Source organism: Lathamus discolor, chromosome 3 (genome assembly GCF_037157495.1).
Source record: "Lathamus discolor isolate bLatDis1 chromosome 3, bLatDis1.hap1, whole genome shotgun sequence".
Taxonomy (NCBI): domain Eukaryota; kingdom Metazoa; phylum Chordata; class Aves; order Psittaciformes; family Psittacidae; genus Lathamus; species Lathamus discolor.
The window spans coordinates 6577786-6588274 of record NC_088886.1 but is presented as its reverse complement, the minus strand read 5'-3'; the positions used below and the strand labels follow the sequence as shown (position 1 = coordinate 6588274).

Here is a 10489-nt window from a genome sequence, read left to right as displayed (position 1 = left end):
TGGGAGCATGGATAATATTTGTTGGGAATACCACTGTAGCTGGGGATGGTCTGGGCCTTCAAGAACTCAGCTAGAAATAACTGACAGGATGACTTGCAGCCATCAGCAAACAACGGTACTATCCCGAAAGCAGCAGCACCAGAGGGAAAATGAACTGAAGCAGGTGCGGGAAGAGTTAGGAAGTGCAAGAATTGCATTCCCGAGCCAAATGGACAGATTGAGACAGAGGGAAACAAATCGGGAAGCGAAACGGCTGCCTATTGCCTGGATCATTCAGGCGCTGTGGGGAGCTGGAGGTTGGGTTCAGGCTCCTTCAGAGCCTGGGAGCTGTGTCTCTGTTTGAGCACCTGTGGTAGAGCTCAGCCTGGGGTGAGGATGGATTTTGGGGTGCGCTTCCACCCTGTGCAGGGCTGGGATTGCCCTGGAGATGTGCGGAGCAGCATCCTACAGGAGCACCAGCCCCACCACCGCGATGACCATGAGGAGCCCGGCCAGGATGCAGATGCTGATGAAGACGATGTCACTGGTGTCCTGGCTCTTGATTTCATGGGTGTCCAGCGCTTCCCCCTCCCGCTGCTGGGCATCCACCAGGATTTCTGCCTGGCTGAGCCTGGCTGGGTCGGAGCCGGTGATGAGGGTGACGGAGGCTTCCTTCCTCTTGGGCTCACACTGCACCTCGTACCGGTGGATGTCCTCCTGGTCACCCGTTGAAAAGTCGATGTAGAGGGTGCTGATGATGACGGACGTGTTGTTGCGTTTCTGCAACACAAGGGTCATGTCTCACCAGCTCATTTCCACAGGGGGTCGACTGGGTTGGCCACAGATCAGACCAGTATCAACTGGGAAGGTGGGAGGGAATGCCCCTCTGCAGCCGTTGTGGCTGGTCTAACCATCTACTCAGCTTGCTTTAAAGGAAGGTTTGCCCATCGCTTACCTGGGATTCGGTGCCGCAGGAGTCGAACCTGGTGTGTATCTTGAAGTTCCTGCCAACCACCTGGGCTGCACAGGACGGGGTCCCCAAGTAAATCCTGTTCCTCTCCAGCTGGGCCAGGGACTGCACTGGGATCTGGATGTGGAAATCCGTCCGAGTGCAGCTGACGTTCATGGGCACAACTGCAGGGACACAAAACAAGGTGCAAGGGAAGGTCCAGCAGTGTTCCAAGCTCACTGTCCTCATCACACACAGTGCAGGCGATCGACAGAACCAGGAGAAGCAGGGACATGGGCCTCGTGAGTTTGCCATGCACCTCTCGGTCACTGGCATTGCACGTAGGATTCACATGGTGGGTTTACAAGGATGCTGGGGAGGGGCTCTTTATCAGGGACTGTAGCAATAGGACAAGGGGGAATGGGTTAAAACTGAAACAGGGGAAGTTTAGATTGGATCTAAGGAGGAAATTCTTTCCTGTTAAGGTGGTGAGGCACTGGAATGGGTTGCCCAGGGAGGTTGTGAGTGCTCCATCCCTGGCAGTGTTCAAGGCCAGGTTGGATGAAGCCTTGTGTGGGATGGTTTAGTGTGAGGCGTCCCTGCCCATGGCAGGGGGGTTGGAACTGGATGATCTTAAGGCCCTTTCCAACCCTAACCATTCTGTGGGCATCCTCCCAGAGGGACAGCCCAGCCCAGGTCCTGTCCCTCATCAACCTTCCACTGCTGCCAGGATGCTGTTATTGATGGGGAGCTGGAGAACAGTGCATGGAGTGAGCTGCTGTTGAGCTGCCCTTGATGCTGAGATGAAGAGCAAGGCAATGGGGAGCCCAGCCCCTCTCCATCACGCTCCCTCTGGCCCCTCTGGATGCAGAAAGCATCCATGCTGGGAAAGAAGCAGGGAGGAAAAATGCCTCCCTCTTTAAAGTTAATCCTTGCTCAGCTTGAACCATACACTTGGGCAGTATGAATTATTGAATTATTCCAGCTCCCTCTGAATAAGGGATAAATAAGACACAATAAAATCAATACGGAATAAATAGTGTCACTTTGCTTCACTTAGTGCATTATAAAACCATTAGAAGATTTACCAAATAACTAAAGTGCATTAGATCAAGAGGAGGAGAAAATGGATCCTCTCTCCCGGCATGAAGGCTTTCATTCGAATGGCCATAAATCACACACACCCAGCCCAAGCCATGCCCTTCTGTGGGCCCAAAAGGAAAACATCTGCGTAACTGGAGAGCTGTGGATGTGGAGGCTGAAAGGAAAACACCTACATGGCGGAAGGGCTGTGGATGTGGATATGGAGGTTGAGATGCTCCTTTGCCACCAAGGGCAAAGGGAGAAAGGCAGGAGCCTTGGGCAGTTGGGAGCAGTCACATCCTCTCCGTAACGGGGCTTCCCCCTGCTCTTCAGCATCCCATCTATCTGCAAGCTCCTCTATTGGGAATGGGGCTTCTCCATGGCCAGATACAGTGAGGCCACGATTTCTCTCCCTGCACACACTGCTGTAAGCCAGTAAGAAACAAGCAGGACACGAACAGGGACTGACCTGCTGTACTAAATCCCTGTTAGATGTCTGGTACAGCTTCCCTTCCTCCAGAGCCTCGGGACAAAACCCCATCCCATCTTTTACTCCTAGAGCCACCTACCCCCGAATCCCTTCTGCTGCACTGGAAACGAAGAACATTTTGGTGCGGAGGGATAAAAGCTCATAAACCCATGGCCGGCCGCCCCCAGCTCCTGTGCCACCGGTCCAGCAGCCGTGCTGCGGCTCCAGTCTGCTGGTGAGGCTGCTCCTGTCTGAGTCATCCCTGACTCACAGGTCAGCTCAGATGTAATCATCTTCAAACACAACGAACACCATGACCTGCCTGCCTTCTGAGGCGCAGAGGTTGGCGAACACACGAGGAAGGTCGCGCACTGCTCCTCCCACCGGCTGCAGATGCGCTGGCTGGGATACAGGGCATGCCGGCGGGAGGGAATGCTGGGCAGGCCCGGCTGTGTGGGTTTGGGAGTGCCAAATCCCAGGGATCCTGCCCCTGTGGTGCTGCACTGAGGATGCTGTTTATGTCTGCCTGCTCAGCCGTGTGCCGGTGGGGCTGGAGCATCCCGGGGAGCAGGGAACAGGGTGGTGATGCTGGAGGCGGTCACCTCCCCATAGGCTTTGGTTGCCTAGAATCCCCCTGGGTTTTGCCTGCTTCAAGCCCTAAGGGAGCAGCAGGAGCATGGCAGCAACACATACACAGGGAGAAGAAACTCGAAAGCATCTCCTGAATACTAAACACGATGTGCAGCATGTGTGAGACACACTCTGCAAGAGCTGGAGCTCACCCACCGCATCTTCTCCACCCCACTCCTAAAGAGCCATGTGTTCTGCTCCTGCAGACGGGTGTCTTCGCTGCACAGTCCTCATAGAAATTACATGGTCTCGGGCATATCCCAAAGGAAATAAAGCATTGAGAGCACCCCGGTCAGACCTCACCTCCCACATAGGCAATGGAGAAGCCCCTCCTGGCCGCGTTGCGGTCGGTGTGGAGCACCAGCAGCACCCGGTTGCTGCGGGAGGTGACGGGCGCCGGGCTCTCCTGCCCGCACCACTGCCCCAGCAGGGACCCGTTCTCAGCACCGCTGTCAAAGGCAGCCACATGGTCATAGTCACAGCCGCCCGTCAGGCTGCTCCGGCCCTCCAGGTCCATGTCCAGGAAGAAGATCCTGACCCGGTAGCCCGGGGGCAGCTGGATGCTCCATTGGCACTTGAGGTTGTTGGGGTAGAAGTTGGGGTACCGAGGGCTGGAGAAGTTCCCCTTGATGGCAGTGAACACCTCCTGGCACTCGCCTGCTCAGGGAGAAAGGGGAAAGGAAAACGTGAAACCAAACCTGAAGCCCCCGGGTGTGGATGAGCAGTCACGTCTTTTGTTGCTAAAGGATGCTCTGCCCTTTACCTCACTGCTCCCTCGTGTTTGGCCAAGGGAAACCTACTAGTTAGAGGGGATGGCAATGCCCAAGGTGGCCAAAGCCCTACAAGAGCAGATGGTTTTCACCCATATCCCCAGGGAATGGCATGAGCAAGGAGAAGGGTGGCTCTTGCTCAAGAGAAAAACAGCCTGGGGCCTGGGATAGCCACAACAGTGCCCTTTGCATCATATGGTGGTTTACAATTCACATCATATGGTGGTTTACACTTCACACCATCCTCTCACGAGCTCTCCCCTTTACTGTCATCTCTTGCTGCCATGGGAGGTAAGAGCATCACCATCACCACCACCCCAGGGAGCCATCCCCACGCCCATCCCACTGCCCCGCCACCCCGAGCCCCCTCCACCTGAGTAGAAATGGGCCTTGAAGCCCCTGCCGCCGATGTTGAAGTCCGACTTGAAGAGGATGAGGAGGTGCGGGGTGGAGGACACGGTGCGGGGCGGGCGGGCGCTGCCGCAGTAGCGTCCCAGGCGGGGGGCAGCGGCGGTGGGGCCATCAAATACAGCCACGTAGTCAAAGCCACAGCCCTGGCCCCCCTCCACCTGGAAGTCCACGAACACCAGGGTGAGGGGTGCTCCACCATCGGGTGCCCCGATGCTCCAGCGGCACTCGGCATCATTGGGGTAGCTCTCGGGGTAGCGAGGGCTGGTGATCTCCCCTGACAGCCCCGTCAGCTGCCCACCGCAGGCGTCTGTGGGGAGACACAGATGATGAGGGTGATGGGGAGGACCATTCAGAGAGATGGACCATTCAGGACCATCCAGGACCATGGATGCTCTGCCACCTCCATCCCTTCCCGATACCTTTCCGGTAGGCAGCAGAGAAGCCGCGCTTGGCCACGTGGCGGTCGGAGCGGAAGACAACAGCCATAACGTGCCATGCGGAGGAGAAGGGTGGCGGGGGGCTGCGGCCACAGAAGGTGCCCAGGAGGTTGCCCTGGTCCCTGGCAGCCCCATTGTAGACCTGGAGGTAGTCGTAGGCACAGGTAGTGTGGTACTCGAGCTCGAAGTGGCTGAAGGAGAGCAGGACGGAGGAGCCCTCGGCCACCACGATCAGCCACGTGCACTCCGTGTCATAGGGGTACAGTCCTGGGAAGTTGGGGCTGGAGAAATTGCCAGAGGGTGCCGAAAGCACCCCCCCACATTTGATGCCTGGAGGACACAGAGGTGGATGTGATGTCCCCTTTCCAAGGGAAGCCTGGAAGAACAGAGATGGGGTGCACAGCACTGGCTCCATCCCACCACCAGAGCCCTGAAGACCTCCGCTGGGCTCAGCCACCCCTTCTCCTTTCTCCCATGTGTCCCACCATCACCTTTCATCCCTCCATGTAACCATGCCCTTGAGCTTGTCCTGCTGGGATAGCACAGCATCCCCTCTGTTTATTGCTGGGAAAAAGAAAGTAGGGAGTGAGCTCTAAAGCGAGTTTTCAAGGGTGCCCCATCTGCCCACCCCTTCAGCTTTGTGCCTCCTGCTGATGATGCTCCCCCCCCATATCATGCCAGTATCAATGAATTCAACCTGGGAGGAATAGGGGTGAAGGGCTCGATGTGCTCAGCAATGAGTTATGCACATAGGGATCGATTTGATAATGAAATCTTTATCCTGAGACATGGTTATTATAAAATAAGGCGGGGAGGGGATGGTTGCCACCTGCCCCTGGGTCTGATTAGGGCCGAGGTGAAGAGGCTGCTATCGCGGGCACATACATCATGTCTGCGAGGGATGCAGCCCCTGTGAGGCCCTCAGGAGACACGTGCACGTTCCCATCAATCTGGGCCAAGTATATTGCAAATCAATAGTGAGGCAGCACGCATTGCTTTCCATCACGCCCGCTCTGCAGTGACCTGCCAGCGAGGGGGGTCCTGCGGATGCCTGGGATGCAGCACAACAGCAAATGGGTAAAGGGGTGTTTCTTTAAGTAGCAAGGCTGGCCAGATCCAAAACCATCTTGCTGATTACTGGGGACAGGCAATAAAGTCATATTGGGCCGGTACTAAAGGAATAATGTTAGTGAAATAACCCTGCCCTGCGTCCCAGGGGTGGTTTATCCAGGTAAGGTGGGAGGTTTATTGCATGCACAGCAACATACACATACATACACACACCCATGTACATACATATACATCTGTGTTATAATGGTACGTAGTGAAAGGACAGGGGAGAATAGAATGGCTTTAAGCTGAGAGAGGGGAGACTGAGATGAGCTCTTAGGCAGAAGCTCTTCCCTGTAAGGGTGCTGAGGCGCTGGCACAGGGTGCCCAGAGAAGCTGTGGCTGCCCCATCCCTGGCAGTGCTCAAGGCCAGGTTGGACACAGGGGCTTGGAGCACCCTGCTCTAGTGGAAGGTGTCCCTGCCCATGGCAGGGGTTGGAACTGGATGAGGGTTAAGGTCCCTTCCAACCCAAATCATGCTGTGATTCTATATTTATATAGGCGTGTGCAACCCCAGAAGTTAAGAAACCCTTCAGCAAAGCACCTGTACACCACAAAAGGACATCCCCTACCTGCAATCTTCAATAAAACAAGCGTGAAGCAGCAGAACAAGCATGGAGCAATGCCCTGCACTTGCTGTCGCACATGGTGGCTGCAGATCCCAGCTCCTTTCCCCATGCCAAGCTGAGGGAAGCGAGTCCCAATCCCTGGGACCTGCTCGCACCCAGAAACACTGCAGCACCCACAATCAGCCCTCTCCTCCCCAGGGACCACGGGTGCCCATGCAGTGCCTGTGTCCCCAGTAGGAGCCGCGATTGGGCTCTTACCTCTGCCTGGAGCATCCCCAAGAGCCCCACACAGCACAGCCAATGCTGCCAGGCAGCCTGCCACCATGCACCTCATCCTCCAGCAGGTAAATCTCCCCTCAGCAGCACCCGAGCATCCTTTTGGAGCTGTCTATCTGGGAGGGAAATAAATAACTAACTAACTAAATAAAAAAGCAGGAGGCCTGTAGAATTAATAATGGAATGAATAATTCATCGCTTGTTTGAATTAAGAGCGGCAAGGCAACTTGATCTATTCCTCCCTTCCTTCACTCAGTTTTAATGATCTGGATCAAATGTCCCAAGGATTTACACTATACCAGATACCTTGTCAATACACTATATTTAGAAGAGATATTAATGTTTCAGAGATGGTGTATAACGGCAATAAGTCCGGGCTGACAATATGCCCTTAAGGGGCTATGAAAATAATTTAGCTCACCAGTCGAGCCAGTGAACCAAAATGGGGATTTCAGACTTGCCGCAGAAAAGCACCTCAGGAATTACCATGATTTATGCTGCGGCACCCACTGCACGAAGCCAACGGGTGGTAAACGCTGGAGAAACAGGGAATAGGATTTAACCGCAGCCACGACTCCACGCCAGCTGCCAGGTCAGCATCCCTGCAGCAAGAGTCCAGGCTCAGCGGGATGCTCAGCACGGGAAAGCGGCAGTCGTGAGCACTAAAGATAGCAAATCCCACCTCCCCTGAGGGACGTTAAAGATGAATTGTGACTCACGGGCAAAAAACATCGATTATTATAGAACCTGCGACGGCCTTGGAGATTACCAGGTTCTTCCACACTCAGGCTCTTGGATGCACCGGGCTGACGGTGCTCAAACCTTTGTGTTTGGTGGGAAAGATGAGCCACGTTAACTGGAAAATCCCAGTCCCAGCAGCAGTGCAGTTCATTCCCGCCTGCCCAAGAGGGAAAAGACTTTCCTGCTGCCGTATCCCACACGCAGATGAATGCCAGGAAATAAAACAGCTGAGGGCATCCCGGCGTGAGGGACCTGTGCTGAAGAAGTCACCTTCAAGGCAGCAGGGGAAGCAGCAGCGCCTATCTCTAAATCTCAGGCGAGGAGACAAGTTGCATTTATTAATTAAGCAATGAGGATCGATGCCTGAGACATTTCCTGTGGATTAATGATGGGCTGGGAGGAGCTGACGGCCCGAGGTGCTGCTAAGGACCATTAACACCAACTGGTCATGAATCCCCAGGAAATGCTCCATGCCAAGGTCGTTAAGTGCCTCGGGATATTTATGGGCAATAATAACAATAACATTTGTGCAGGCTCTCTCCTCACTGCCCGGCCTCGCTGGTGTTGGGGCATTCCAGCCAGGGGCCCTCCATCCTGAGCCCAGCAGAGTGGGGGACGTCGGGGTGTCTGTCCTGGGGTGCTGAGCACTGCATCACCCCACCAGCACCAGGAGGAAGAGCAGGAGATGCAAGGCAGCCCTGCCTGTCCCTGGGTACTGCTCCAGTGTAGGCTCTGGGAGATGGCTGCGATGGTGGTGCTGACCTCCCAGGGATGCTGCAGAGCTTAATTCCCTGTATCCCTAACAGGCTTGGAGAAGAGGTCTGTCCCCATGCCTTGTGACACACGTGTGCGGCCACAGCCTGCAGCAAAGAGGCAGGAGATGTCTGGCACCATGGCCTGTTGTGCTGGGGCTTCTCCTGGGTGGTTCCACAACCACAATCCTCATAATGTCAGTCAAAAGTGCTGAACCTTCCCAGTCACAATCCCCTGGGATCAGGGACAACATGCTCCCTGACTTCTCAATCACTGCACAACAGAGCAACGCATTCATCCTCACTACATCCACCTCCAGCAACACCCACCGTCCTCCAGCCCTTCCACCACCAACCTCAGCACCGAGCCACATCCCAGCATGGAGCCAGTGTCCGGGACACAGCCACTCCTCTCCATCCCTCCAGCTGCGCTCTGCATCAGGGATACCCCTGGGATACAGGGACCGGGGCTGTGCAGCACAGCAGCTGTGCCCCGCTCCCGGGAGACCTCATCCATCAACCACAGGCACATTCCCCCTCCTCCTGACCTGGGGATGGCCATTCCCTGGCTGGGTCTGAGCACAGGTTACACTGCTCAGGTTGGATGCGGCAGGGATGCAGGCAGAGGAGACAGGCATGGAGGTCAGAGGTGCTCTGGATCAGCCCAGGGTGCTTTGGTCCCAGCCAAAGTGGGTGATTTCGAGGTGTGCTGTATCGGGGCTGCCTCTGTTCCTCTGTGGGCAAATTTATAAATCATGAGTGAAAAAGGCATTTGATTCATTTAAATAGAAAGGATGTGATCAGGACTGCGAGACTTCAGAGAAGATCAAAGGTTTAAATACAGTCCCCAGGAGAAACGGGAATTATTTAGGCAGGAAATAATGAGATGAAATTAAGAAGGTATTTAGGCTGCACATGAGGAAGAAGAAAGGAAGCGAAGGGAAAGCCCTCTCCCCAGCACAGCGCTGCAAGGGTGATGGGGGCTTCCTGGGGGCACTGGGGCACCCCTGTCCCACCAACCACTGCAGGGAGCTCACGCACTTCCACCTCCAGCGATCGCACATAACCGACAGCATCACACCATTCCCTGTGAAACTGCCACCACAGGGTAGTTCCCAGGTTCCAAAGGATGCAAACCTCTCATCCTCCCTCTGTAGGGAAAATCCTGCCCGTGAGCTTTTCCATTCCACATCCCTGCCTTTGCGGGAGCACCACGGCAAACCTCTAAAAGGGGCTGTCCCCAGTTGGAAGAGGGGACTCCAACCTGGGAAATGACAAAAGGCAGGAGGGGGAAGGGAGAGCAGGGTGGAAAATAAAGCACAAAGTGCCTCTGGGCGGTTTAAAGGCCCCTCCGAGTTCATACTTCCAAAGCCATCGCCTCCCCCATGGAGAACGTCTCGCAGAGACTCCGTCCCCTCCGGCGTGGCACGCATCACCTCCTCCCGCTCTGCCTGCAGCCTGCCTCTGCAGGATTGCAACCCGCAGCACTCACAGCTTGCTCCGTCTCTCACCACCCTCCCTTTTAGCCAGGAACAAAGACAGGAGGCTTCGCGGCAGAACGGCCACACCAGCTGGGGAGGGTTTATCCATCCTGGCCCATATGTGCTGAAATACCCAGACATATTGGGGTTGTGTTTAAAGGAACAGGCCCAGCTTTCACACACAAAGTCGTCGCTTTCCCGAAGTGAGCGTGAAGTTGTACCTCAGGCCTGTGCAAAAGGGATTTTTAGCAAAGCCTCGAAAAGGCAGAATATTTAAAGCAAGAGGTAAAGAAGACGGTTTTCAGAGAACATCATATCCAAGGGATATATCTGTGTTCCTAGCTAAGGCTAAAGCAGGGAGGATAAAGATAAAGCAACTCCTTATACCAGCCCCATGCTGTGCAGAAGCACCTCCACTACACAGCGGCTTACAGCAGCTGAAGCATGGGTTTGGGTGGGAAGAAAGAGCTTGCTCTGGATCTACCCTGGAGAACTCCCCTGGATTTCTCTGCAGAACCCTGTTTTGGCTTTCCTGTCAGCTCTTGCTCTAATGAAGTTAACATAAAAAAGCTGCAGCTACACTGGATTAAGTCCAAGCATTTGGTAACTGGAGACAAATCTCACTGATGCAAGGGGAACTGATGGTTCCTCCCAGTGTGAGAATCAGAGCCACCATTTTAGTGCATATTGCTTGTTTTGAGTAACTCTTAACTACATGTCCTTTGTGTAAGGCGTACAATTTGATACAGGTAAAAAATGAGGCCTGAATGGTAACGCGGCATCATCTGTCACAGCCTGGGCAACCCCAGCACAGGATGAACTGGGAATGAAC

General features: G+C 54.7%; 1 protein-coding gene across 1 annotated transcript; it reads right to left on the bottom strand.

Moving 5' to 3' along the window:
• Window positions 1–444: 444 nt before the first annotated feature.
• CDCP2 (CUB domain containing protein 2) lies at window positions 445–6741 on the bottom strand. The gene is made up of 6 exons (XM_065673282.1): window positions 6666–6741; window positions 4711–5058; window positions 4254–4598; window positions 3414–3767; window positions 935–1113; window positions 445–759 (listed from the first exon to the last, which is right to left on the bottom strand). The coding sequence occupies exons 1-6, from the start codon at window positions 6739–6741 to the stop codon at window positions 445–447; spliced, it is 1617 nt and encodes a 538-aa protein (XP_065529354.1).
• Between the last annotated feature and the right edge of the window lie 3748 nt (window positions 6742–10489).